General features: G+C 46.6%; 1 protein-coding gene across 2 annotated transcripts; it reads left to right on the top strand.

The window, feature by feature from the left end:
- The first annotated feature begins 1,674 nt into the window (after positions 1–1,674).
- SMYD1 (SET and MYND domain containing 1) lies at positions 1,675–26,718 on the top strand. 2 transcript variants are annotated; one of them, XM_040063894.1, is made up of 10 exons: positions 1,675–2,081; positions 10,555–10,731; positions 12,025–12,238; positions 13,581–13,711; positions 15,608–15,646; positions 18,339–18,531; positions 21,922–22,014; positions 23,029–23,192; positions 24,721–24,889; positions 26,304–26,718. In XM_040063894.1, exons 1-10 carry the CDS (start codon positions 1,945–1,947, stop codon positions 26,460–26,462), a joined length of 1,476 nt encoding a protein of 491 aa, XP_039919828.1. In that variant the 5' UTR covers positions 1,675–1,944; the 3' UTR covers positions 26,463–26,718. The 2 variants fall into 2 exon arrangements, with proteins under 2 accessions (XP_039919828.1, XP_039919829.1); XM_040063895.1 differs by lacking the exon at positions 15,608–15,646.
- Positions 26,719–27,859: the final 1,141 nt, after the last annotated feature.

The following is a 27,859-nucleotide window of genomic DNA, read 5'->3' as shown; positions in this document are numbered from 1 at the left end:
ACAGCTCTGGCCCTCCTCAGGAGCAGTGGAGGTGTCTGGTTGTTATTGAGAGGAATGACAAGATTTGTCTTTACAAACAAGCCCTGGGTCTGCTGGTAGATAAAACTAGCACTGAGAGATAAGCGAAACAATGGGAAGGATTCTATTGATTGAAGAATGGAAAAGAAGATACCATAGGTTTGCTTGTAAATGAAACTGAATATTGAAAGATGAAAGCAACAGTGGGGAAAAACCCATAAATCCCATAAAAAATTAAAAATTAGAGGGGGGTTATACATTAAAAGGGGAATCTTAGGCATTTCGGGAAGTCTGTACCTCTCAAGTACCTCAGCCAGTGGGGAAAGAGAGAGGGAAATGCGGCCGGGAAATTAGGATAAAAAAGAGGCTGCATCCTCTGAAAAACTGAGAGACCCCAGGGGAAATGCCCCATGGCCTCTCCCTTTATTCAAATAAAGTAAAAGGACTCCTCTGTCTCCTTTTTGGACACAAACCTCTGGTGTTCGTGGATTAATTTTCCTAACATTATGAAAATACTGCTCATAACCACATGAGCAGCCAGATCACCCTGAATTTATGGAGCTGTGGATTGATACTGTTTGTGCTTGGCACACACAGGCAGGCTATAATACAGGGATTTGTTATGATACCAGACTTCATTTGCAGGCAAGGAACACTGCCAGAGGCTTTTAGCAGAAGGTGTTGAGCAATTCTGTGTCTTGAAGAGCCCAGTGATACTTCCCACTGCCTTGGAAATGTGAAAGATTTATTTTACTGCCACAGGATGCGCAGGATTTACCCTCTTTATTTCTCTGCATCTCACTTTTGCTGTTAAACCAAGCAGATTTATCTGTGCAGCACAGAGACGTGGGAAGAGGTTTGCAATCATTGTTATCTGCACAGTGCTTAGAGAAGGAGGAAACAGCATCAGGTTTCCTTGGTGCAGGGTGAGACTAGCAGGAACCAGCCCTGTGAAGTGCTATCAAATGATAAAAAATGCTGAAGGGCAATGTGGGCTGGGTTCAGTTTTCTCAGCGAGGTTCATTCATACATGAAGGCTTTTCCTTGTCTCTCCCTGAACTTGCACTGGTGCAGAGAGTAAAGCCAGGACCTTGCTGCTCCTGAGTTTAGTCTCTCTGCTGGACCCTCATCCAGCCACTCAGGTGGCTCAGATTCTCCTGCTCAGCACTGCAGCTCTCAGGTGCTGTTTCCAAGAGGTTTAGTGTAGCCAAGATGATGAGAGTATCTAGGATGTTCCTGTTGGCTCCCCCAGTCCGTGCCGAACTGTTGGGGTCCTTCCAGCTCCTTCCACACTGCCCTGTACACGTGCTGCCACTGGCATTTGGGAAGTGAATTCCTCTTTTCCTGGTGGTGATGGGATGCTGAGAATGTCAAGGCATGTGTTTCACTGTTATCCCTGCCTCTAAACACGCTGTCCACGTCTTTGAGGGTAAAAATAAAGCGGCTTTGTTTGATTTCTAGAAAAAGCCAGACGACGGTGCAGGGGTCAGCAAAAGGCATCCCAGCCCTCCCCATCGCACTGTCTCAGCTGTTGCTTCCTGAGAGACAGAAGCATGTGGTCGCTAAAAATACCCCGCGAAGAGAATGCATTCCCTCTCCAATGGGAGAGTATAAATTAAGCCGAGTTGTAACATATACAACTTCTCGTGGCTGGGAGAGACATTTCCCAGCCGCGCTTGTGGAGAGGGTTTTCCTAAAGAAGCAGAAACCCCGTCCCCGTCCCGTCCCCGCGTAGCTGGGCGTTTGTGCACAGGATCTCCTGCCCCTCCTGCTCCCACCCCTCGCCCTCCTATGGGAATCCATGTGGCCAGGGGTGGGGGGAGACCAGCTCTCCTTTTATAAGCGTGGCCTGTCCAGGCTGATAGGAGTGGCGGGAGGTTTGGCTCGCTCCGAGACACCCGCCTCCCAAACCTCGGGGTCCCTGGGATGACCAAAGGAGGAATGGAGTCGGTGGAAGTGTTCACAACTGAAGGCAAAGGCAGGGGTTTGAAAGCCCAGAAGGAGTTCTTGCCTGGGGATGTCATCTTCGCCGAGCCAGCCTACGCAGCCGTGGTTTTCGACAGGTAAGAGAAAAGCGCTTCCAAAAACTCAGACCAAAAGCGACCTCGCCGCAAAATTTCACTCGGCTGGTTGGATAGAAGTTTGGAGGTGTCTGGATGGCAGCAGAGAAGGGATTGGAGGGAATTCAGAAGCACTTTTGGAAAGACACATTCGCAGCTTGCCGTGAATGTCCTTCCAAGGGCTCAGATCAGCTTTTTCACTCCCAGTGTGCTGCAGTTTGTTTGTGACCTTGCAAGGTGCTTGATGTCGTAACCTTTTAGAAAAGCAGCGGAAGCTGCACGTATTGGGTGCCTCACAAAACCAGCCCCATGCTACACTGCAGAGAACTGCCAGGAGTTAGGGAATTTGGGAATCTCACACTGACTTTGCTGAATTCTCTGATGGGTAATACATGATAAAAGTGAGTTTTATTGTGCTCTGTTCACGAGTACCATCCCCAGTTGCACTTGCCCTTGAACTAGGAGATGGTGGGGATCAGTGAGTGACACCGTTTCAGTTAAAGAGATTTCATATTCACAGCTGGCTGAGCTCACTGGAGACAAACATCTGCTTTTGCTCTTTCACAAGACTGGTTTTAAATTTATGTTCATGCTGATCTAGCCAGACTCCGAGTTCTGGTGCAAGGATATTTTTCCTTTCTGCTGCTTGTTTTCATCACAACATTCACTCAACCTGTGTTACTGGTGTGGCTGGTAGGTGCTCACTTCTGCCCTTTGAATCAGTGAAAGATTCACCTAAATAACCTGGAAAAGATGCAAAGAACAGATTTCTATGTTGATCTCCATTGGGCGAAATCTAAATTAAAGCCTCTGACAGAAATGAAATTTCTTCAGCCTTATAACATGCTAACAGAACAGAATGTGTGTCAAATTTTTAAACTGAGGACTTGGATGGCAGCTGAAGGTTTAATTCTGAGCTTAAAAAAGTTATGAGCGTTCTTCAAAGGCATCATGGTGAGTCCTAAGACTGAATTTTCAGCCCCGAACAGCCAGTGACTTTAGGAAATACCCTGCACACTGAACAGGGCTGTGAAAAATTCTGCATAGCTGAGTTTTGTCTGATTAAATCGGCTCTGCTAACCAAGTCTGGGGCACAAGCAGAGGTCGTGCTGCTGTATTAACTCACATCATCTCGTAGCTGAAGCTGATCAGTGCCACTGTGTGATCTGGCAGCAGCAGAGAATTGGATATTAAATAAGCAGAGGAAGAAATAAGTTTTTTGTGTGTCTTTCTTTCACTGTTTCTTTGTCCTTTAACTGTCAGTGGGTGAACATGATTATGAATCTTTGCCATAGCAGGAATGACACTTTTAGTTTTTATTTTAATGTGTCATTGCAAGAGCTCACATTAAAAATGTCATTTTTCACTTTAAAATGTTGAGTTCTTGAAGCCTTAACCCTGAGCTCAATTACAGGAGTTAGTGACAAAATCATTTCTCCTTGATGCGTCCTTTTAGCTCCTCAGTTAGTACTTCAGTTTCACTCATGTCACTAGCTGGAATTTTGTGGTGATTTGCTTCAGAAGTGCCTATGGACAATTATTTCTCTCAATGCCTTATTAATTTTTTTTTTTTTTTTTTTTTAACCACTGAAAACATTTTGACTTTCGATGGTGGCTTAAAGATATTTTTTTCTTCTATGTGAAAGGTTGCACCATGCATGGGAGCAGAGCCGCCCATGTCGAAGAGCTGCAACTTTGGTGCATTTTCAAATGTCACTTGTGTAATGTGAGAAAAGGGCAGAAGCGATCACTGCATCAGCTCTTAGACTGCAGACTGTGTCTAAGGCTGAGGTTTCCAACAGAAACCTCAGATGGGGAGAGATGTGTTTCCCTGCCCTTCCTCCCCAAGCTGGGGAGGTTTAGCTCCCAGAGGGCAGGTCCAGAGGTTGAGCAGCAGGAAGTCAAGGTAAACACAGCCCTTCTCTGCAACTGTTGTGCAATAATAATGGATTCTTACCCTCCTGTGACACATTTCATCTCAAAGCACTGAATATGGGGCAGTGGAGAAAGGCAGTCCCAAAACCTCTGAAAGGGACTAAATGCTTGTTGATAAGAGCTTGGCAGGATATGGCCCGGGTGTGAGAGGTATAATGGAAACACACATTTTTTTTCTTGTGGATATTACCCTGATGCTTTTCTTACACACTCAAGGCTTTGGTTTTAAAGGTACCTTCTATTGCTGTCCCAGGGTTGCATCAAACCCCACTGAATTGACTGCTGTCAAAGGAGGGTTACCTGCATCCTCATATTCCTTATTCCTGTAAGAATAAATCCACACCTGGCCATGGTAACTGGTTTTGCCCCATAAGAACTGCTGCTGCCTCTGCATGGATGAAAAGCCAAGAGAAGAGGCATGTGCTTTTCCTTGCCCACAAACACAGTTTGTGTTTTGTTCAGGTCCTAAACAAATTACTGTTGAGGCTACACTACTAAAAATGGGTCTCAGCTGCACGGGGAAACCCAAAATCCAGAGTCCCTCATCCTAATTCAACTCAGTATCTCCCGTGCCTTGCTGAAATCACTGTGTACGTGTACTATGGAAAAGGGACTCAGCTATGAATGATAGATGGGATTAAGTTTTTGGCTCAGGCCCTACCAAAAATGTGATCAGATTTTCCAGAGATCTCAGCTTTCTTTGTGCATAAAGACCACACAGATGCACTAGAGTGCAGAGCTGCTCTCTAATTTGCAGCCCTTTGAAGAACTCAGTCCTTTAGGAAGTCTCCTACCAGTCTGTGGGTATTGAGACCCTGAAATCCTTCCCCTGACTTTGCTGTTGAAAGGCATAGGGAAGGCAGTTGTAGTGCAGAGGCCACACAGTGATCTTGTGTATGGCAGCATAGGATGTGCAGGAGAAGCAAAGGTCTTTTTGAGAAAATCAGACTGGGACAGCAGCCACAATTTACCTGGCCAATAACCAGATGGTCAAGTTTAAAGTCAGGAGCTTTGACAATGGCAAATAAATGCCATTCCTGTACTTACCCAGAAAGTCAGGGTTGCTGTCACTGCTGGTTACCTCCTCCACTGCTGGGAGATGTTTGGAGAGGATCTTTGATCCCTTCACTATGGATCCAATCCAGGGCAACAGGATATCATAGTACAGACTCCAACTTGATTTATATGTGTAGATAGACACCTAGACAGAGACACACGTGAGGAGAACTTGAAGTAATTACTTGAAGTAATTTGGAACCAAGGCTGTCACCCAATTGCACTTTATTGATGGCTGTCTTCCAGTAGGAGGCTGAGTTTGAGGAAGTGTGGGGATTTTATTTTGCTGGAAAAAAGGAGAAATGTTTTCTTTGACGAAACTCTGTCATCACGTGTCCCTGCAGAGCCTAACACTGGACTTCTGTGTCCAGACAAGTGAATCCAATGCTAAATGCTGATGTAATCAATGGAACTCTGTATGTGCAGTGAACACAGACATCTACCATGGAGCTGAATGGCTTTCCAGACCCCACTGAGTGCAGTGCTGGAATCTCTACTCAGACACAGGGGGTACAGATGAGCACATCTAAGTGTCTAAATCTACAGGCTGCATCCCACCCTGGACGCCCCTGAAGGTCACAGAGACCCTGAAAGCCCCTAAAGTCATTAGGATTGGGGAGGGCTTGTGCTCTTCAGCCCAATGATGGTCATCTGAGCAGCAGTTTCTTACACAGTGCCAGAGACTTTTAATCTAGAAGTACATAAAACCCAAAGAAAAATGACATTCCTATAAACACCAGCCAGCTCATAGTCAGATTTTAGGAGTATGACTCACTAGGCTAACCCTGTTCATTGCAGGGCAGTTGGACTAGGACTAGATGACCTTTAAAGGTCCCTTCCAACCCAAACCATTCTGATTTTATGATTCTGTAACTTAGTTGCTTAACACAGTGTATACTTAGCGGTGATTCCTGTATCAAGCTGTTACTTCGACCTGAATGAGAGCTGGCTGCTTAAAGAAATGGTGAATAGTGATGGAAAAGAGGTGCAGAACTCTGTGTGATTTCCAGGATAAAGCACAGACACAACCTGATCTCTGATTCAGCCTTGCTGCTGTCAGCTGAAATATCACTCAGAAAACACCACTCTCAGGCCTGATTTGCCCTGACGTAGAAGCAGAAAGCTGGAAATGCATCTTCTCAAGGGATTCTTTGCTTTGGTTGGGGTAATTTTTCTATTTTTTCTATTTGCAAAGGCCCTGAGCCTCTCACTGAAGCTTTCTCTAATCCTTCCTCCCTCTTTGCTTTCTCCTTGAAGATCCCAGGTCTCCTTTCCTCCATCACCTTCATGATGATGGCATTCCCAGTGCCTGGGCTCAATGTACTCTATGTGACCTTCTCCCCTGACACATCACTTGGCTCCCGAGCCTGCAAGAGTTTACATTTCCTATAAGCAAGGGGATGCCTCATTTGTCTCTGTCAGCCTTTTCCAAGAGGTTTGCTCTTTAAGCAGCAGGATTTGAGGGACAGTAGTCAAGGAAAACAGTGTCAGGTGGTGGAAAGCCAAGATCACCTGAAGATCTGCTTGATGAGTGATCTGCAAATTGATAAAAAACTGAGATCATGCGATTTTTGCATGTCTTTTTGATGTATGAAAGAGGCCGAAAACATTTTCCAAGGAAATGTGGGGAGCTCTGCTATCATAGTTAGGATGATCTAGAGATATAAGAAATCCAAAATTTTCCATAACAGCATGACTGAAAAAATTATGGGAATTAATTCTTTGAGCTGACACTGATAAAAACTGAGAGTTAATGTGATTGTATTCACATTTTTTAAAGTGTTCTGGGGACTGATTTTTTTATTACAATCTCATTTGTTCAAAAGCTTAATTAAAACCTGGGAGAAACCCCAGCTTTTTAAAGAAAACCTCACCCACACCTCTAAGAAGCGGCTGGGAAATCTTGAAAGACTAAAAAGAAAATAGTCAAAAATAAGTCTAAAATAAATCCTCCTCTCAAATCAGAAAAACTAGGATATATCACCCCTGACATTTTAAAGATGAAAGTACTAAGCTCCAACCCCTTTTTAAAGGAGAAAACCCATTCTTATGTTAATAATTCATCTTTAGGTAACAGGTACATTTTCTTAGGCTGTTGTCTCTAATGAAGTGCTACAGCCTCTGCTTTGAAAACCAAGGAGACTTTGCCTCCATCTTAAGCTGCTCTTACGCTGTTCTTTGTAGCAGACTGAGGAGAGAGATGCCCTGCCAAGCAATAATAAATAGGATTTAGGTGTAAATTAGGCTGTGTGTAACAACTGTGATGCACAGGACAGCATGGACTGACGTTAAACACTTTGTGAGCTACTCAGTGAAATCCTCCTCCGCTCTTTACACTAAAACCATCTCACCTGGCTTTTCCAGGCCAGTGAATGAGATGTTTTGTGTGATGGATGGCAGATGTTTGGGTTGTGCATGTCTCTGAGATGAGGTTAATACATTTCCTGTGACAGTGCTCAACCCTGGCAGGTCCAGCAGACCTTAATCTGTCTGAATCCAATCCAAGCGGCCACAAGAGTTATTTGTTTCTTGCTCTTTCGCCGCGAGCCGTGCTTGCAGGAGCCGTGGTTTAGTTGTCAGTGCTGTGTTACCTCTTGCATTTGTTGGCTGGCACTTTGAATCACTGGTTTTGTAGCTACATTCAGGATTAGTTGGAGTTGTGTGGCTCACCTATGTAACACCAGAGTCCAGCTCAGTTGATGCTGGGGTGGGAAGCCGAGGAAACCTGAGGCTCCCCAGAACGTCATTCAGTGAGTCAGCCAGTGGCATCTGCCCTCTAAGCCAGTCCTAAATCCCTGACCTGGCAAGCTTGGGATGGGCTGGAGGAATCACTGCACTAAAGAAGATCCTTCTTTTGAGCAGGGTGAGAACCAGTTCTCACTATGTGTGGAACAGGGCAGTGATCACCTCCGAGGCTGTGGTGTGCAGAGACAGAGCAGAAAGCAGTGGTGTTATTCCTGAGATGAAGCCAGGGAAGCTGAGCAGCAAGACCCAGAGGGTTCAAACCTCCAGGGCTCTTTGGTAGGTGCCACAGCAGGAGTCACCTCCCCAGGGTCCTCTCCAGAAACTTCTGGTGCTGCCTGGCCATGCAATATCCTGACTTCATGGGCATGGGCTGCTCTCTGTACTGGAGGGGAGGTCTGGGATACCTGGAACCATTTGGATTGTGTTAAACACAGAAACCCAAATTGTTTCCAGACCAGAGAGAGGTTTTATAGACCAATGATTTCCACAAGCTGAGACATTTTAAATTTAATCTCAGGCTGCTGCACTTGGAGAACCTTAACATTGCAGATGGGGTGAGAGAGGAGGCTGTGAACCACTGCAAGCCCTTGGTGTCCTGGGTGTTGTGTGTCCCCAGCACAGGTGGGGTCAGAACCCAGCCAAGGGAGAGCCCCACTTTGTGATTCCCTCTTGGGGCATCCAGCTCTGAGCTCCTCTGACACAGCAGGAGTTTGCACAACTGCCAAGGGGCACCCCGGGGATTTAGGCGCTTGCAGATGCTTAAGCAATGTTAATTGAAGTTTTATGGAATAGATTGCAAACACTTGTTTCTCCTGATCTTTTTAGCATGCCAAGAGCTGAGCCCTGGCCTCTGGAGTCCTGATAACACACAGTATCAATAAATCCAGTCTTCTTTGAAACCATTTGGGGGGCATGGATGATCCCATATTGGTTTTGTAAGAGCTGCAGTATTTCTTACACTTGCCAGACAGATTACCTGTGAGCAATTGTCTCTGCAGTTTCAATACCATAAGCGCTGCTCCTTTTCCTTCTCAGAAAGTCTTGTATAACTTTTTTGGTGCATTTCTGCATCTCCTCAGAAATGAGGGATTTCCAGAGCTGATGGTAAGTTCTGCCAGCCAGGTTTGCTTTGGAAAACCTGGACACACCATGCAATAAACAGCAAAATGCAAAGTTGGTGTTCCAGTATTTTTTTATTCTCATGGAGCAAACTAAGGGGAGAGAAGCACATGTTGGAAGACTTAGATTTTTCTGCACCACGTTCCCTTCCAACCTGTCATTCCTCTCTACAAGGAAGTTTTTTGTTGTTGTTGTTTGGTTGGTTTTTTTTCTCCTGACTGTCCTTAAGACACCCAGGTGGCAGGAGGGACCCCCATTCCCCATGTGAGATATCTCCCTGTGCTTCCTGGCACGATGCAACCATGTGGGTTTTATCAGCTCTCTGGCTCTGCTTTGCCTTACAAGGAGTGCGATCTCTCTTGTACCTCTCTGCCCCCTTGACCTGACAGCTGACAGAGCACAGCCTCACATTTCTCACCAGCTCTCAGCTCTTCCATTTGACACACTGGAGCTGGCTGCATCCCCCTTTTCCCAGACATGTTTCCCCCTGCCCCATCCCAGGTGCTTGCCTTGAGCTGGGCTCCCTCCAGCACTGCTCACTCTCCTAACCCTCATTTTCCAAATCTCATTTTTGCACGTGGTTTTGTCTGATGTGGGTCATCCTGCTTTTAAATCCATAGCCCTCATTAACCTGCAAGAGCTAAGGCACAGGGTAGATTATGTCAGCAGCTCATATAATCTTTTCAGAGAAAAGAAAATGCATTTTAAATGTGCTGTGCTATAGATAAAATACACATATGTATGTGTCTACCTATATTATAGGTATAGTAGAGAGGAAGGACAATCTTTGGGCTGGATTCCCTGGGGCTGTGAGTCTGATTTCTGCTTGTGGCACATCCTCCTTATGGGATCATCAATAATTTTTTTTATTTTCCCGTGCCTCAGTTTCCCCACTCTGTTCTGTGCACAATTATAAATGTTCCTTTGATCATGAAGCCTCTGTGGTCCCTGAGTTTTTGCAGTGAGCAGAACCTCCCTTCTGGCACCAGCAGTGGCTGAGTGATGGGAATTTAAATTCTCCTGTACTGTCAAGCCTGGCTGGAGGCCCAGATAAAGTGGGTGGTTGCCTGGAGAAGCAGACAGCTGGAGACACCAAATCAGGCAGTGAAAAGCCTTCTCTAGCAGCAAGGGGAAAGTCCCAAAATTTTTTGGACAGGGGACCAAAGTGTCTCCCCCTCCCTCTCAGTGAGTTAAGTTCTAGGAGCAAAAGCTGGATGCATGAAGGGGCATATAGGGGAGGTTTCCCCTCAATCTGGGACCTTGGACACTCTCAGAGGGAGGATGTGAGGTCAGATTTCTTCATCAGTATCCTCCCTTAGCCTTGGCTATAGTTACGTGCATACAATTGTAGGGTGCTTCTTGGAAACCCCATTTGGAATCCCCCAAAGATGAAATACCCCTTTTGAAGGGGTCCCAGTTATTCCATCACCTTTTATCATACAACAACAGCACCAGGCAAGAACACAAGGATTAAGCTGGGTGGGATACTTCTCCATCCTCCTCAAAAATCTTGAGGGGTTCATTTTTGTGGCTGTGGGGAGCCCAGGGGTGCAAAACCAGTGGGATCTTCACTGGGCAGAGCGGGTCCTCCCTGATCCAAGGTGTCCTTCTGTCCTTCCAGCCTGACACACGTCATCTGTCACACCTGCTTCAAGCGGCAGGAGAGGCTGCACCGCTGCGGGCAGTGCAAGTTCGCCTACTACTGCGACAGGACCTGCCAGAGAGCAGCCTGGCTCAACCACAAAAATGAGTGCTCTGCCATCAAGAGGCACGGCAAGGCACCCACGGAAAACATCAGGTGAGAGCCGTGACCTGGGAGAGGACAGAGCACCCCATGGCAGGGAGGAGCTGGGTGGCCTGATTTGGGCGAGGTGGAGGTGGGAGGAGGGTTAGGGTAAGGCAGGAGCATCCCTGAGATAGGGAAGGTATGTGGGGGAGCATCAGTGGTGCAAGAGACGTGTTCCTCTTTGGGTTTTTTTCGCTGCTGGGCCCCAAAAAGTCTGAATGTGGTGAGGCAAACCCACCCTGGTGTTGGAGTCCAGGGCATTCCTTTGGTTGCCCTGGAGGGTCAGGGACCTGGGCAGGGGGGTCTGGGACCCCAGCCCAGGGCTCAGAGAGACACTGGCTTTGATTTCTGTCCATGGGAAAAACTTCCTACACTGAGAGAAGGTTTACATGCCACAAGAATGTGAGAAATAGTTGTTTAGCTTATCACAGAATGAGAAAATAATAGTTTTAGGTTTCTAGCATTGAAGTGAATGGGGACAAGATGGAGAATCTGGGGCGTTGTCTCCTTCTCCTTCCCCTTCTTCTTCCCTCACTCCATTGCTGCATTGACGTGGCACAAAGTAGTTAGTGAGGATTGGGTCAAAGTAAAGATGACCTTTTTAGTAATAGCGATAGACATTGGTAAGAAATAGTAAATAAGAAATACGTAGTAATTAGTATAAAAGATAAGGACAGCCCAGCTCGGGGGGAGACGTGAGGAATCCATGCAGCTGCGAACATCTTGTCGGACTCCGAGAAAATTGTAAGATAAGAAACAATAAACGAAGTATGCAACCTTGAGAAATCTAAACCTGAGAACTCCATCTCTTCCTTCGGCTCGGCTCGGAGCTGTGCAGGGGAGCAAAGACCCTGAAACCACCTCAATGTTGGGGTAAGCCCCCGACACCCTGGATGGTTTAGGAGGTGTGGGAAACTAGGGAGGAGGTGGGAAAGTGAAAGGAGAGATGGATTCTCCCCCAGTTTGCCTACAGGAAACATTCATTTGTCTTCACATTCTGGCTCCACCATAAAAAAAAAAAAAAGAGAGAGGAAACCTCAAGGAAATGGGAGCAGCTGCGAGGGGCTGGGGACCTGGGGGTCCGTAGCCCTTCTCCCGATGAGAACGCAGCTGCTGGGACAAACCCCCGCATCTCCCTTCCCTGCAGAAGGCTGGGGCTGGTGACCACCCATCACCCACCCGATGCTGAGCCTGTCTCAGCCGGGCTGCCTGCCCCCATTTCCCCGCCAGGAGATGAATTTTGACGGTCCTTTGTTCTCTCCTCGTGGCGCCGGTGCTGAACGCCCACGGCTGTGCCCCGGCCAGGCTGGCTGCCCGCATCCTCTGGAAGATGGAGCGGGAGGGCAGCGGGCTGTCCGAGGGCTGCCTGGTGTCCATCGACGAGCTGCAGAACCACGTGGAGAGCTTCGGAGAGGACGAGAAGAGGGAGCTGCGAGCTGACGTGGAGAGTTTCCTGGAGTTCTGGCCGCCCCACTGCCAGCAGTTCGGGATGCAGCTCATCTCCCACGTTTTCGGAGTGGTATGCCGGAGGGGAGGGGGAGCTTGTCATGCCAGATGCGGGGAGGAACTCCCCAGCTGGCCTGATGAGAGGATGGCTGACTTCATCCCATTCCCCACCTGCTTCTCCTCTGCACTGCCTCTGGGAAATTGAGGCATGGCAAGGGCTTAAACATCTTGTCTGTCTGTATGTGCAGACAAGTGGTTTGCTCAATCACGGGTGCCCATTTTCATCACTGGGCATCTCTCTGCACCCGGGAGAACTGAGAAAACACATTTTTAGTAAATACACCTAAATATATTTGAATAGAGCAGATCTGTTCTAGTACATACATTAATGTCTATTAATATTGTGTGCATTAGAATTTTTTTTTTTTTTTTTTTACTCTGACATAACATATATAATGGAAATATATTTAACAAAATCCATTACTAAGCCGTTAACTACAAATTTTTGTTCTCGGTGTGGCAGAGAGGGAAATTCCAGCTCAGGCTGAGCTGCTCTGCTCCCAGCCCTGGGTATCCCTGCATTACCCCCTCAGCTCCCAACGCTGCCAAAAGCGGCCACAAAACGCTCACCCCACTGCCAGTGGCTGCTGTGCAAGACAAACTGGCCTTTGTCACTCCAGTACAGGGAGAGGGCACAGCATGCTTTGGTACCCACACCACAAAGAAATTCCAGTCCACTGTGACCAGCACAAGTTGTCTGTGGAAAAGCAAGGAAGGACAGAAAAACTACAGAATCAGGTCACAAAGCAAATAAAACTATTAACAGGGAAAATAATCAGCAGCTGAGTCCTTTGGTTTATCCTATCACATTTTCTCTTTGCAGGTATTTCCATTATTTATGTTTGTGACTAAAAACTGTTCTTTCCATACATGATAACAGTGTATCATATAGAAAAGGGAAATAATTCATTCTTGGAATATATGTCATACAAAAGCAGTCATTCTGAACATTCACAGCAAAGTGTAGAAGCCGTTTTTTTATGAGCTTTGAGGGCAACCCAGCAAATACAACCAGGCTGAATGCAGCAGTCAAGGTTATTTTCTAACTGATGCCTGTTTTCACGAGTGTGAACTTTGCTTTCTGCTTGAAATGCCCCAAAATAATTTTTTCCTGTGATCTTTCTCTGAATTATTTTCAGGAACCAAATATAAGGAAACCAATGCATGGCTAAATCAAGTTTCTCTCAGGCATCCCAAGCGAACACTGGCAGCAAATATTCCTTAACATTTACTCAGCTCTGCCCTGGTCCCTCTGCATGAGTCCTGCATTGCTTCTCTTCCGATGTTTTATCCCAGCTGGAGTGTTTCAGCTTTTTCTCCTTTAATGCTTCTTCCTGCCTGTGTTTTGGGACTAGATCAGCTGCAATGGCTTTACCCTCAGTGACCAAAGAGGACTGCAGGCTGTTGGTGTGGGAATCTTCCCCAACCTCTGCCAGGCCAACCACGACTGCTGGCCCAACTGCACTGTCGTCTTCAACAATGGCAAGTGAGTGGATTTCTTTCCTTTGGTGCAGCAGGGATGCATCCTAACAGCCAGCTCAGCAGGTTCTGCCATCCTCAGTGTCAGGTCCCTGCCCCAGAAAAATCTATTCATTCTTATTTCCTTCTCTAGCTAAAGAAAAAACAAAAAAACCCAAAACCAAATCAAACAAACAAAACCCCCAAAAAACCCACAAAAAGCAAACAAGCAAAACCCCAAAAAACAAACACCAAAAAACTCCCCCCAGAAAACCCCAATAGTATTTTCTTGCTAAAGACAAACTGGTTTCCCTCCTTGTTATTTAAAGATTTTTCATCTGATGCACTAACAAATACAGAAGGTTTGACCCCAAATCCAGCAACCAGCAAAGAATTTTTCACTGGTTTCTTTTGAGTTTTGTAACTAGACTCAAAAAACAGGTAGCTAAAATAGTAAGTAGCTGTTTAACTCACCCCTTATATCGAAGCCTCATTTATAGGTAGTTAAGGAGTAATTCCACTTAGTAAATTATTAAGTGTCACAGTGAGTCCACAGTCCAAGAGTTTCTCCTAACCAAGGCTTGCAATCAGCTGTGTCTCACTATCTGCTGTGTTTATAACCCCTCTTAACACAACCCCCATCTGGTGAGAGTGTACCATCTCAATTAATCACCGATTAACTCTTTAGCTGCGGGACATAAGTGACAGCTGTGATTGTTATCTGCCAGCAGAGTCAACTGAGGGTGCAGGAGGCTCTCAGTCCCTGGGCATTCCCTATTCCCACCCAAGTCCTGTAAGAAAACCTCTGCAGGACGAGTGAGATGGAAAAAGATCCAGTGGGAAATGTGGGGATGTTTCACCAGAGCTGGGGGTGGAGGTAGCCCACAGGAGGGATGCTCTCCCTCCCCAGTTTCCAAGCTGTGTCAGGTATAAACTCCTGTTGATTCAGGAAGTTTCACTGTGTGCAAAACATTAACTGTGGGAAATTGCTTGCCAAAACCTGCACAGCCACAGGATTTCCTCTGATCTTTCTGCTACTGTTTTACAGCTACCTGTCTTCGCTAAACTTTAGTGCTATAACTTAACCACCCCTCTTCCCCCCAGCATCTCTTTTTTAACTAACACATTGGTTCTGCGCTCCAGTTATCACTGCTGGTTTTCCCTGATAAAACTGCACCAGCACTCACCAAGCAGCTGGGAAACGAGCCAAGAGAAAACAAAACTGCATTAGGATGATTACCCTCGGTGGGAAATAGGGTCTGATCCAAAGTCAGGTTGGAGTCTGTGATACCAGTGATATCTATCACCACCATGATACCCAGTTGTCCAGGACTGGATCCATAGTGGGCTGATGGGAGAGCCCTCCCAAACAGCTCCCAGCAGTGGAGGAGGTAACCAGCAGTGATAACAGCCCTGACTTTCTGGGTAAGTACAGGAATGGCATTTATTTGCCTGGCAGCTTGTCAAAGCTCCCACATGTATCTGGTTACTGACTTTAAACTTGACCATCTGGTTATTGGCCAGGTAAATTGTGGCTGCTGTCCCAGTCTGATTTCCATTTCAAGCTGTGTTCTACAGAGCACAACCACTGATGTCAGTGGAGACCTTTCTGTGCAGGAGATCCAGGCCCCTTGTTCCTGCCAAAAATCAGGAGCAGGTTTTGCACATTCCCTGACCTAGACCACTCCTAAAATCACAGTGCCAGGGCAGTTCTCCCCCAAATCCTCCAGGGCCCAGTGATGGACAATTTGGTCCTGGCAGCTGCACATCAAAAGGGAAGCTCTCATGCAGTGCCACGTGAGCCAGGCACAGGGAACCCCCTTGTCTCCTGTCAGTACAATGTCCAGTGCTATGCCATGTACCCATTTATTTCGTTGTTGTACTTGTACATGTGTAAACTGCAGATGTTTGTTTTGTCTTTCAGTCATGAGGCTGTAAGATCAATGTTCCACACACAGATGAGGTGGGTCAGTCTTTGAAAGCATCATTCTCCTCCATTACCCTGTACCCCTCATGCCCCGTGTTTAATGCAAGAGGTGCAAAGACCCCGAGGGGCTCCCTCTGTTTACTCCAAATTCCACTCTTCCTGTTTTTAAACTTCTCCTCTTCCCCTATGTAAAGCCCCACTAAACCCAAACCTCACTTAACTCTGCATTTTGTAGTAAATTAAAATGGCAGTGGTAATACTGTGACTGTTCCCTAGGGTGAATTCCCTCTCTGCCTTCCCACCCTCTCCCTTGGCTTCCTCCCTGTCAGTATTTCCCCTCTCCACTTCTCATTTCTCCTCCCCTGACCATGGCAAGAGCATGAAAGTCAGAACAAGGTCTCGCTAATCTTGTACAGCCCAAAATAAAACCTTGCGTGTTAGGAGATGAGAAATGACTGTGTTACTGACATACTAAATAACTCCACGTTTCTCCTGCAACAAACTGTGCCCCAGGAATGTGTTGTCTACAGTAGCAGTGCCATGAGATGCAGGTTTCAATTCCTTTTTATCATAATCCATGATTAATGTTCCACCTTTTAATGATGCCACTGTTACCTGATCCAAACCAAACAAATCCCAAAAACACATGCAAAAGAAATCTTTTCTTAACTCATGGCATTTGGTATATTATAGTCAGTGTTCTTAAGGGGACACTGTTGTCTATAAAATTTAATTTCAAGCAGGCATGCATTTTCCTCAAAGAAGACGTGAAATACATTCAAAGTGCTCTTCCTCACCACTGAATCTTACTCAGTTCATTATAAATAGGGCCATTAAAAAAAAAGGTTTCACTTCTGATTACAGTTGCTATTTGGGGCAGTTTGAGTTTTGAGCTATCAGGCACTTGCTGTGCCTGTGCATGCAGCCATCAAGGTCTCTGCTGCTCATGGCAGACACTGGAGGAAGAGCCCTTGACCAGCTCAGTGGTGTGCTCCTGGCTGACAGTGTCTCCTTAACTCCAGTATTTAAAATATGCCATGTGTTTCCTGGCTTACCCCAAAGGCTTTCAATCCCCCTCCACACAAGGGATGGATGCTTAAAATACCCCTACAGTGCTTGGGCTATCAGGGGCATCATGAAAGTCAGAGGCTTGATTTTGCTTCTCTGGTTGCATGACTCACTTTAAGGAGGATCCTGTGAAGTGTGAAGAGGAATGTTGATATGTGTAAACTTCTCAGATGGGAATTGCTCTTTTTTGTGCACTTCCTCCTGGAGCAGCTGGTTGCACCTTTCTCTGTCTGGCATTTTCCTGTGGTTGTGACACAACTAATAGCTGCCCTTCCTGACACTGGCATGTTTGGTGATAAATTCTATATGAAATATGTTGCTGAAATGGCAACACCCGGAGAAGATCAAGACCAGCCTCGAAGAAGAATTTTCACAGCAGCTTTAGCAGAGCTGGAAGATTCAGAGCTACACCCTTGGAACTGAGAGCCTGTAACAGGAATTCCAAGGGAATTAGAAGGGAATTGCAGGAGAATTACGGTCCCTTTGCAAAAACATGATCACAGAGTAAGTCACGTCCTCCCCAAAAGGTTTACTTTTAAAGCACCTGGTGGTACCTGTGAGTCCTCTGCCTCCTCTGCCTTTAGTGAGGCTTCTGTTGGGTTCCACCTAGAGCTCCTCATGCTCGGGTGGGAGCCAGCAGGTCCCACCCAGGTCCATCTCAGGGCAGACATGTACATTAAACACGCTGTTGAGCTCACTGGTATTTGGGAGAGGAGGTGGATACAAAAGAACCACCTCACTGTTGCCATCTGATGGATTTTTTTCCCCCGTTCTGGCCAAATTCTCTGGCCAGTTGTGCCTGTTTAGCCCCTACAGCTGACAGATGGCCCAAAGTAACTGGGAGATTCAGCATGTAGAGTGAAACAGCAAGGGAATGGTTCTGAATCTCAACATTATTTAACACCTTTTGCAGGGAATTACATGAGGGAAAGGCAGGTACAAAGGTCTGGCTTTCCAAAGCCCATCCTCAGGGGCTTGCCGTGGATTTCAGTAACAGAGACTGGCAACTGAATTGTGGTAATAGGTCACATGAGTCATTTAAAAACAGACTCTCTCCAGATAATTATTTCTAAGTTTTTATGTGGAAATGAATGAAGAGGGTGAGGGCAATCTCTTATGCAGCACCCAGAGGGAATTTGTCTTAACTTTTCAAAGTGAAAATGATACTGAAGGCAGCAGAACTTGGGATCTGGGAGTATAGCCAGGGGTGTGTGGGTAGCATGCAAAGCAGTACTTAAAAAAAGACCCAAAATCCAAACTCAGCACTTTGGTGTGTATTTCTGATCTAATTTTTTTTTTTTTTTCCTTCTGGTGAGATCTCCTGCAACGAACTAAAAGTTGATGTCTCGCTTCAGCCCCCATATGTGGATAAAGTAACGGAGCCATAACCTTTTTATAGCTCAGACCTTTACATATCCCTGCCAGGGACTTGTAGAGGGGCAGGAAAACCTGGTGTGGCTGTGTTCTTGCTCTGTGTTCAGTTAACCAGACTGCTGTTCACCTCTGCACTGCCTCCCCGAAGGCTTAAAGCAGCGCCTTAGGGCGAGGGCTCACCTCTGCAAGGCAGGGCAGGCTGCAGGATTTCTCCCTGCCCACTCTGTGGCTGCACTTCTGCTTCTGCTGCTTCTCCAAACGCGCTTCCCACCTCCTGTGCCCCCAGGATCGAGCTGCGGGCCCTGACCAGGATTTCTCCGGGGGATGAGCTGACGGTTTCCTACGTGGATTTCCTCAGCCTGAGCGAGGAGCGGCGGAAGCAGCTGAAGAAGCAGTATTACTTCGACTGCACGTGCGAGCACTGCAAGAAACAGCTCAAGGATGACCTGATGCTGGCAGTGAAGGCAGGGGAGAGCAAGGTATGGTTTGTCCTGCGGTGCCCAAACCCAGCCGTGGCTGCATCTCCTCTGCCAAGGCATCTGTGGGTCTCCAGGACCGTGGTTTCTCAGCACGGGGACGCTCTCGCTAGGGACAGAGTCAGATTTTGGCAAAAGCACGACTAATGCCAATGTCAAAAAATGAGAACAGAACTGAACCTCGACTGGGCACAACAGCAGTTCAAGCCCACCGTGCAACGCCAGCTTTATCCTTATTAGGCAAGGTAAATACAGCTGTTAATTTACAAAAGCCCCCTGAAGTGGCCTTTAACTTAAAAGTCCATCAATAGACAGAACGCAAAAATATTGGAAAATCAGGTCTAGAGCTGAGAAAAATGCTGGCATTTAGGTTGTGGTGTTGGGTTTTTTTTTCCTGAGAAACTGTAAGGGAATGTACATTTTGAACACAGACAGAAAAAAATGTGTTGCAGGTGACCCATGGTGGCAGGACAACGGAGTGCTGCCGGAACTCCGTGGTTTGTACCATCACACTGGCTCCAGGAATGTGGGAAACCTGAACTTCCCGTCCCTCTTTGCAAAGGCCTGTCACAAGGAGTTTGCACCTTCACCTGACATTTTTGCATGCTTGCTCTGGGCAGACTGACTGCGAGGAATTAACGTGTTTAATTGCTCATTTTGAAGGAATCTTTCTTTTCCTTGGAGGTCTCACAAAGTCATCAAGTAGGAGGATATAAGACTGTGCTGCTGCTGGCAGTGGGATGTGTTGCTCAGCCAGCAGCTCCAGTTTATGAGTGTGCTGGCAGCTGTAGGAGTTTCTTTTTAGTTCCTCTGTCCAAGGATATAATTGCTCATAGGTTTTGTGCTCTCAGGCAGTGTTAGCTTGGGGATTTCTACTCCTGCAAGCCTTATAAAGTGTATAAGGGAAAGCAAAGGAAGGCAGAGCAATAAATGTCTCATCAAGTCATTGATCTGCACTGTTGAACAGTCACACTGTGAATCAAACAGTACAGCTCAGGGGATGATGTGGAGCAGGTGGGAAATGAAACAGAGAAGCTGGAAGGAGGAAATGTGACCTCACAGAAGCAGTGCCACCAGGAGAGGCCCAGTGAGATGCAGGAGCTCAGCCTCCCTCTCAGGAAGCCAAGCTCAGTCCTGTAACTCTTCTTTCAGAGAGATGGCAGCCAGGAAAGGCTGGATGCTGCAGAGTGTAATTTTTTCCTTGAGAAAGGTTTAGAGAAATAGCATTGAGCTGATATAAGGGAGCTCCCTTATGGGAAACAGGAGATGGGACTAGAGGAGACCCTTTCCTTCCTGGGTCAAGTTCTCCTCTGGTGCAAAAGACCCTGCTGTATAACCCCATTTAAATGATCAAGCTTCATATTACAGCTAATCCTGACTACTGTAGTTCTCCACTTATAAAGCTGTCCCAGAGCTCAGTTCTCTGATGCAGAAAGATTTTTATCTGGCTTTCTGCAGGAGTATTTCTGAACACATCCTCCAGTAGACAGCATAAAAAAAAAAATCTCATCCCTCATTCAACACCTGCTGTCAAGCCTTGACTAAACAGTGAGACCATGAATCACAGAATGATTAGGCTTGGAAGAGACCTTATCATTCATCTCATTCCATCTGCCCTTCCACTAGACATGCACCATCCCTTTTGTGAGCATTAGAGATGCTGTGCAGCACTCAGCAGGAAAACATGCACTTCTGAGGGAATGTCCTCCACAGTCTGAAGTGCTTGTGCAGGAAAAGCCTGTGAGCATGCAAGGTGCATGATTTCAGCTATCAAAAATACACCTCATCCACAGACAATAAGCATCCAGGCTGACCTCACCCGCAGGGCGTGTTGGCTCTGTCACATTTCCCGGGTTCAGGCACACTTGCCTGGGAGGAGCAGCGCCCACAGCTGTGTGGAAAAAGTGCTAGAAATACATGGGAGATCTTCAGCTTCCATCCCCAACAGCTGCTCTGACCTCCAGTCCTTCACCCCTTCCAAAGAGCAGCAAAGTCCCCATTGTTTGTAGTGGCAACTGACTTAGAACACTACTAAAGGCAAGGGAGGATTTTTAGGAGACAAAGACACAGTGGAAATGCTGGTTAAGGTCCCTGTTCTGGGAGTCCTGACTCAGACAGCACAGCAAATTGATTTGCACTGATGTTAACATTGCCTTGGATGTGCTCTGTGCCCCAGGACACCCTGTGTGCTGCTCAGACAGCTGCCCAAATCTGATCAGCAACAATAGCTTCAGTATAAGACTACAGAATAATAAATCATAACACAAATGTATCCGTAAACAGATAGGGGTAAATGGATCTGAAAATGATGGGTTTTCCTTCAATGCTAAACTTTGAATGAATTTCAGATTCCTCAAAAGTCTAATTCACCAGGTGTGAAAAAAAAGACAGTAGGACAGTCCTACAGTCCTGACGCCCAATCTTTGCATCCTTCACTGCAATGTTGGGACTCTGCTTTTGATCTACACCCAGGGGTCTTTCCTCGCTGCTGGCTCTGCTCTGCGTCTCCAGATCAGGCTCTTCCCAAAAACTCCTGGAGTCATGTGACTGTGGACTGATTTCAGATTTCCTCATCAAAGGAAAGGAAGGTCATGCTAGCTAGGATAGTTGGAAAATGCAAATTTGAAGGGCTCAGAGAAGCAGAAGATGAATGGTTGTGCTGGATATCATGCTATATTTCAGTATGAAAAGAAGAAAGAGGAGGCAGCTAATTATGAGCTCATCAGTGTTTTCCCAGTGTTCCTAGCTGCGCTTCACATCTCTAAATGCATGAAAACGCATGGTGAAACACAAACGTGTCTGAGGTGTGCAGGAAAACACATTTCCCTATGCACCCAGAGGTGCAGCTGAAATCTGAGTTCAGCCATCTTAGGATATTTGGAACTAATGACAGCATTTCTCAGGGTAGGTAAAATTCAGGGATCTTTCCTATTCCACAGATCTCTCATTCGGGAGCCTCATTTCCCTCTAGCAGCTGCACTAGGAGCACCTGACAGTCACCAGCTGGTGGCTTTCACAGCCTCTTTGGTATCTCATGAGACCTCTCCATTGCAGGGTGAATTCTGTCCCTTTTCCAGCGGGGAAGAGTGGCAGGGAGAGTTGAGGAACCTAGTCATGCATGTCAGAAGCACATGGCCACTGCCCTGATGGGCAACACTCTCACTGAAGTCAGCAGGACCTTCACCTTCTGACCTGGAACTGGGACCACTGCAGCCCACTGCAGCGGTGGGCAGGTCTGAGGGACACACCGGTATTTGCAAACAGCAGTGGGAAGTGGTGATGTGGGAAGCATCCCACTAAGCCGATTTGGACCAGGCATTCTTTCAACCAATCTCTTTTGGCATGTGTGAGGCAGTGCGTTTTCCCCATTGGTTTTCCTGCTGTTGTCCCCAGCCCTCTGCAGACACGGTGAAGGAGGTGATCCAGCTCTCCAAGGACACGCTGGAGAAGATCAACAAGGCCCGCATGGAGGGTCATTACCACGAGGTGAGTCCTGGTACTTCTGCTCTCTTGCTGCACACACGTTGCCCAGGAAAGGAGGCTTTGTTCCCCTCTACATTCATGATTGATGGCTGAAACAACTGCAAAGCACAGCCATGTCTGAGACATCCCAGACTAACCTCTTTTGTAGCGATGACACAAGGACGTTCAGGTGGCTTCCAGCACCTCTGACTGACACAGATGTTGAATCCAGGGCTCCTGGGTGAAACTCATGAGTTACAGGGCAGGTGTAACCAGTCAGCTCTGCCTCACACAAAGAAGGACAATGGGTTTGGGAGTGGAACAAGACCATCAGGGGGTTGTGTTGATCTCTTCAGTGCTTTGTGTTGCTCATTTGTTGGGTGCTGGGGACAGGCGTGTGGTTTGGGTGAACCATGTCCCACCTTGGAGCCCAAGCTACAAGGGCAACGGGTGAGAGAGCTCAAGTGATTTCTTTTCTTCTCCCTCCTTTGCTCACCCAGGAAATAATTAATTGTTCTCCTCAGAGAGCACTCAAGGTTGAGTAATGACCTCTGGGTTTTAACAGTCTTTGGGAAAAGGCTGAATCTCCCTAGAACAGAAATCTGGACACTGACTCATGGCTAGGTCAGTGCAGCTCTGTGTCTCCAGCCCCAAGGCGTCACGAAGAGTGTTCCTTGCATTGAATATTTTCAGGAGATTGGGTGGATGGCACTGGGGTATAAGAGTCCTACAGGCACTTGGTACCTGAATACACCCAGCCTCCTGGAGTCTTTCTTCTCCTGAGCAGTAGATATCACTTTTTCCTCACCAGTTTTATGAGTGTAACCCTGGGAGAGAAAGCTGTGAGTGCCAATCATCTTCCTAGGCTGATGCTTCTCAACAAATCAAAGCACATCCTCTCTTCCCCAACTTTCACAGAGGCTGACTTGGTCTCTGGGACGGCTGTGGACTGTGCAAACCACAGGGTCTTGGTGTGGCAGCTTCAGGCCCAAAGGTGCTTGGACTCACCCTTCCTCTCCCTGCTTCCTCCACCCTCAGGTTGTGAAGCTGTGCCGTGACTGCCTGAAGAAACAGGAGCCTGTGCTGGGGGACACAAACATCTACCTGCTGAGGATCCTCAGCATTGCCTCCGAGGTGCTCTCCTACCTCCAGATGTTTGAGGAAGCAGCTGACTACGCCAAGAGGATGGTGGATGGCTACCTGTGAGTCTGTGCCCTACCTCTGGCAGCTCTCTGTGCTCATGCCATGTTAAGCAGTGTGTTACAGGAATAATTTTTTTAGTCTGTTCCCGTCAGGGTGGTGAAATTCATATGGGGACCTTTTTGTACTGCCAGACAGAGAGGGATCCCTTCTTAAATGCACAAGGGCTCCCAAACACCTTGATTCACTGAACTGGAACTGGTAAATTGCTTAGGAACATCTTCCATTGGCCTTTTTGTTTTGTCTCACAAGCATCTCAGGGCTGCCCTGACAGCAAGACACAGAGCCTGGGTGCAGGACAAAGAGGCTGTGACTGCAGGAGATGGCCTGTTCCCTGCACCCTGCAGGAAGGAGGGGTCAAAGAGGAACCATGTCAAATGCCTCTCACTCACTCTCCTCACTCCTGAATAATACATGGATTTTGTCTTGACTAATTATATGGTCCTGTGATAAAAGTTTAGTGAGAATAAAGAAATTCAGGTTTAGTTCATGTAAATCCAGGGTAAACCTCACATTAAAAATTATGTGTTTTATTATTACTGAGGTTTTATGACAGGATGGATGAGTATTTAACAGAAGAAAAAAAAAAAAAAAGGAAAGAAAGAAAAATAACAGAAACTGTAGAGAAGAGAGAAGAGAGAAAAGCCTAATTCTTCATCTCATTCACTCTCCTGCTGAGGGCATCTCGCACTCATTACTTGTCTTTTTGGTCAGTTCTACCCCAAAAGGCCTGTTATATTTTGTTCTTTTGCAGAGGAGTGACAGAGCCACCTCTCTGGCTCGCAGGCTGGACAAGCAACTTCATGTGCCAGCCCTGGCACTGATCTAATTGACTGAGAGAAAATTCTTTCCCCTCTGTGTTCCTCAGTTTTTCAGACCATGGTGAGGAGCTCAGTAGTTTCCTTTCTTGCTTTAAGTGCCAATTCATAATTCCAAAGAAGCTCTTGAGGGCAGGTTTTCAGCTAAGTCCAAGCAGCTTCTAACTCCACTTTAGCTTTTAAATTTGGATGTAAAGGAGAGGTTTCATTTTTCCCACCTTAGGCACTGAAAATTCCCACATGAAGGGATGCATATGCAGAGGGTAAGATGAACATTTCTGGAGTCTCTGGAATCACCTGTTTCTCTTCCTGTTTTGAATGAGAAATTGGTGATTGTTGCACTGTTTCCCCACTAAATGTGTCAAGCTAAGCTGGTGCCAGCTGAGCTACAGGGTCAGATCTGTGTTCTGTTTGTGCCAAAATACTGACAGAGCATGGTGTTGTCTTGGCATGAGATGACAGAGCTTGGCTTTCTCCAAGCCAGGTGCTGAACTTTCCCAGTTCACATCCCATCTTTCACAACTCATGTTTTTTTACAGCTCTGTCCTTGAGTAATGTGTCCTTGCCCCTTTCTAAGGACACATTTCGGGGGCACCGGCAGCAACAGCCTCTTCACCTAAGTAAACTCTGCTCTTTGGCAAACACATCGTGTCAGTGACACTTTTGGGAACGCAGATTTCTCCTGAACTAAAATTACCCAACGTTTTTCCAGGAAGATTTACCATCCCAACAACGCGCAGCTGGGCATGGCCGTGATGCGGGCAGGAGTGACTCACTGGCACGCTGGCCTCATTGAAGCTGGCCATGGCTTGATCTGCAAAGCCTACGCCATTCTTCTGATAACTCATGGACCTTCCCACCCCATTACCAAAGACCTGGAGGTAGGTGTCATCTCCTGTCTTGTCTCTGCTCTCTGTCTGGGCAAGATTACGGTCAAGCCATAGAAACAACCTCCCCTAAGAGCTGAATTAAGTGCTGACTGCTTCTTACTAGTGCTATGGTTTTATCTAGATTATGTTACATTCTGCTGGGAAATGCATGTCCTTTCTTATTGGACATTTTCATCCCTGACCAACAGCTTTTATTCTGCACCAGAACACAGATGAGAAATGGCAGCTGAGCCCCCGAATCTTCTTTGAAATTGCTGTGCCAAAAGACAGAGCCCCCCATTCTCCCAACAGGCTGATTTCACTGCTCTCAGATGGATGACGTTGCAAGTTGAGCAGATCAAATTACACGTGGTGGATGTGCCCAGTTTACCGCCTGATCTTCTTTATTGGTGTCCATTCTTCTTTATTTACCACTCCCCACTCCTTCTGAGCAGCAGTGTATTTGTTTCCTCAGATGACTGACAGGTGCAATTCCTAGCTTAGAGTCAAGAGTGGAGATCCCAGGGAATTACATCTGCTCAGACTTGAGGAATTATTTACAATTGCAGCTGGGGATCTATTATTTCCTTAGCCCCTAATTCACTTCATGTGACCTGTTTGCTTCATAGCATTCTCCTTTATTACCCCCCCCAAAATTATAGGATACCAGATGAAATCCTTTATTGATGCCTTAGTCCCCATATAGCAGGGCTATAAGCTTTAGTAGTGCAATTTTTGATCTTCAGAAAAATTAGTATCTACTACCTGAAGCCAACCTGTTGACTGTTTTCAGATGTGTAGCAAAGAATGAGACACAGCACCTCCATTTCTGTGTTTCCCTTCACTTTTTAGGAAGAAAATAGTGGCTATATGGCACATGCTTATCTCTGTGCTCCTAAACAAAGGGTTGAATAAATGCACAGATGGGTGTAAAAATATATCCTAGAATCTCTTCTGATCCTTTGCTGCAATGCAGCACTAGGAATGGCTGCTGCTGATTGATCAGGGGTGTAAAGGGTGCAACTGTGGGGCTGAGCAACCCTCTTCTCCCACTTGAGGTGACCACCATCCTGGTGATGGGCCAGCCCAAGGGCCAGCCCCGGCGTGTGGATGGGAAGTGCACTCATTTCCTGGCTCTGCACAGCATCACCTCTTGGTCCTGCATGGATTTGGGGAGCACGAGGCTTCCCAGTAGCCTGTGGAAAAGCTGGATGTGGGAGAGGCTGATGCCTTTTTCAGTACACAGGCAAAGGAGAGTGAGAAAGGAGCAGAATATCTGTGTCAGCTTTGGTCCTGCTGACACTGAGGGCGAGGTGCCTCAGTCACTGCACGGCCCAGGGCATCCCCTGGGGACACTGCCTGTGTTTGATCCCCTTGCTTGGAGGGCCTCTGTGTCACAGGGTTTGTAACCTGCTGCGTCCCTCAGGTCATGCGTGTGCAGACGGAGATGGAGCTGCGCATGTTCCAGCAGAACGAGTTCATGTATTACAAGATGAGGGAAGCTGCCCTCAAGAACCAGAAGATCCAAGTCATGCCTGAACCCAGCAATGAGAACACGCCAAGCCTCTTCCACAAAAAGGAATGAGCCCAGAGCTTGACACCAATTCATCCTGCAGGGTAACACCATCTGTGGCACTTCCAAACACTGGGAATGTGATACACGAGGATTTCTTCCAGTGGCACAAGTCTGGCAGCATGGACCTGCTGGGGGAGCATCCTGAAAGCTCTCCTGAGGGCTTAAAGCAGAAGAGGTCCTGGCAGAAACAACATCCCTTTTTCTATCACTAAGGCATTAAATAATCAAAGCAAAAAACCCTGTTATAAAATTATTTACATTTTTATTGGAAGCCTGTTTCTCTCTTTACGCGTCCTGATTCTGAATTCCTTTATTTAGTTTTGATTGATTTTTCCTAAAAGGTTCTACCACTTCCTTGGGATGACATAATTTCTTTCCAGTGGTGTCCATGGGATGATAGAAGTGGGAAGCCAAGAAGTCTCATGTACACCTGTGGGCAATGAACGCAAACTGAACAAGACCCACAGATGGTGTTTTGTGTTAAATGAAATTTTTCTGATGAAAAACAGCTGGAAAATTATTCTGCAGCTGGCACAGGTGCAACATCAAACTGTGGGCCACTTGCAAGTGAGACTAACTGGGATCCCTACATCAAGATAAGTTAATTGAGATAAATTATTCTCTTTAGTTACAAATCAGAAAATGTCAGCAGTGATGGACATGGGGCCATGCCAGAAGCCAGTTGCTATAGTTTGGTGCACTGGCTGGGGGGATTGTTCTAACTGGACAAGCGGTTTCCAGGGAGGGGAATCCACCCTTGCTCGTCTTTAGGGTGAGTTGGGGCTCTGATCCCTTAAAACACCTGCCTTTAAGCTTAAGTGTTTAATCAATTTTGTGCTGAGAAAAAAAGGATAGTCCATAGATCAGCTACCAATGGACTGCCAGCAGAACTAAGCAGAAGTCTAATGGCTAAAGTCAGGTTTCTAGATAAAAAAATATATATATTTGTTGTCTGCCCATATGTCTCAAAATCCAACTGATTTCCTGCCACTTCCAGTGGCAGCCAGGAGAGGAACAGGTTTATTCAAGAATCTCCTACCTGCTCCTCAGAACAATGACAAGAAAACAAAACCAGGGCTTTTCCTCTTTGACATTTCCCAGTGATTTTGCTGATGTTTCTCCAGATCTGAGTTCACTAAAGACCAACATCTGCTTTTTAGGCACTGTATAGCTAAGCCCTTCCATTTGTCTGTGAGGTCCCTCTGCTGCCCTGTGTAACAATCCATATTGGCTCAGTTCTTGGCATGAGGATCAGTGTTGATCTGTGATATGAAAACCTTTCCTGAGCAGAGAGGAGTCCTGGCACCAGTCTTGGAAATGGGAGAGAAGAGGGAAGAGTCTCCCTTCCTGTGTGCAGCAGAAAACCACATCTCCATTTGGCCTGAAGTGCCAAGAAAGAATAAAGG

The sequence above is a fragment of the Hirundo rustica genome, chromosome 5, assembly GCF_015227805.2.
Source record: "Hirundo rustica isolate bHirRus1 chromosome 5, bHirRus1.pri.v3, whole genome shotgun sequence".
In the NCBI taxonomy this organism is placed as follows: domain Eukaryota; kingdom Metazoa; phylum Chordata; class Aves; order Passeriformes; family Hirundinidae; genus Hirundo; species Hirundo rustica.
Note: the sequence above shows the minus strand (reverse complement) of the source record. Positions and strands in the feature narration are given on the sequence as shown.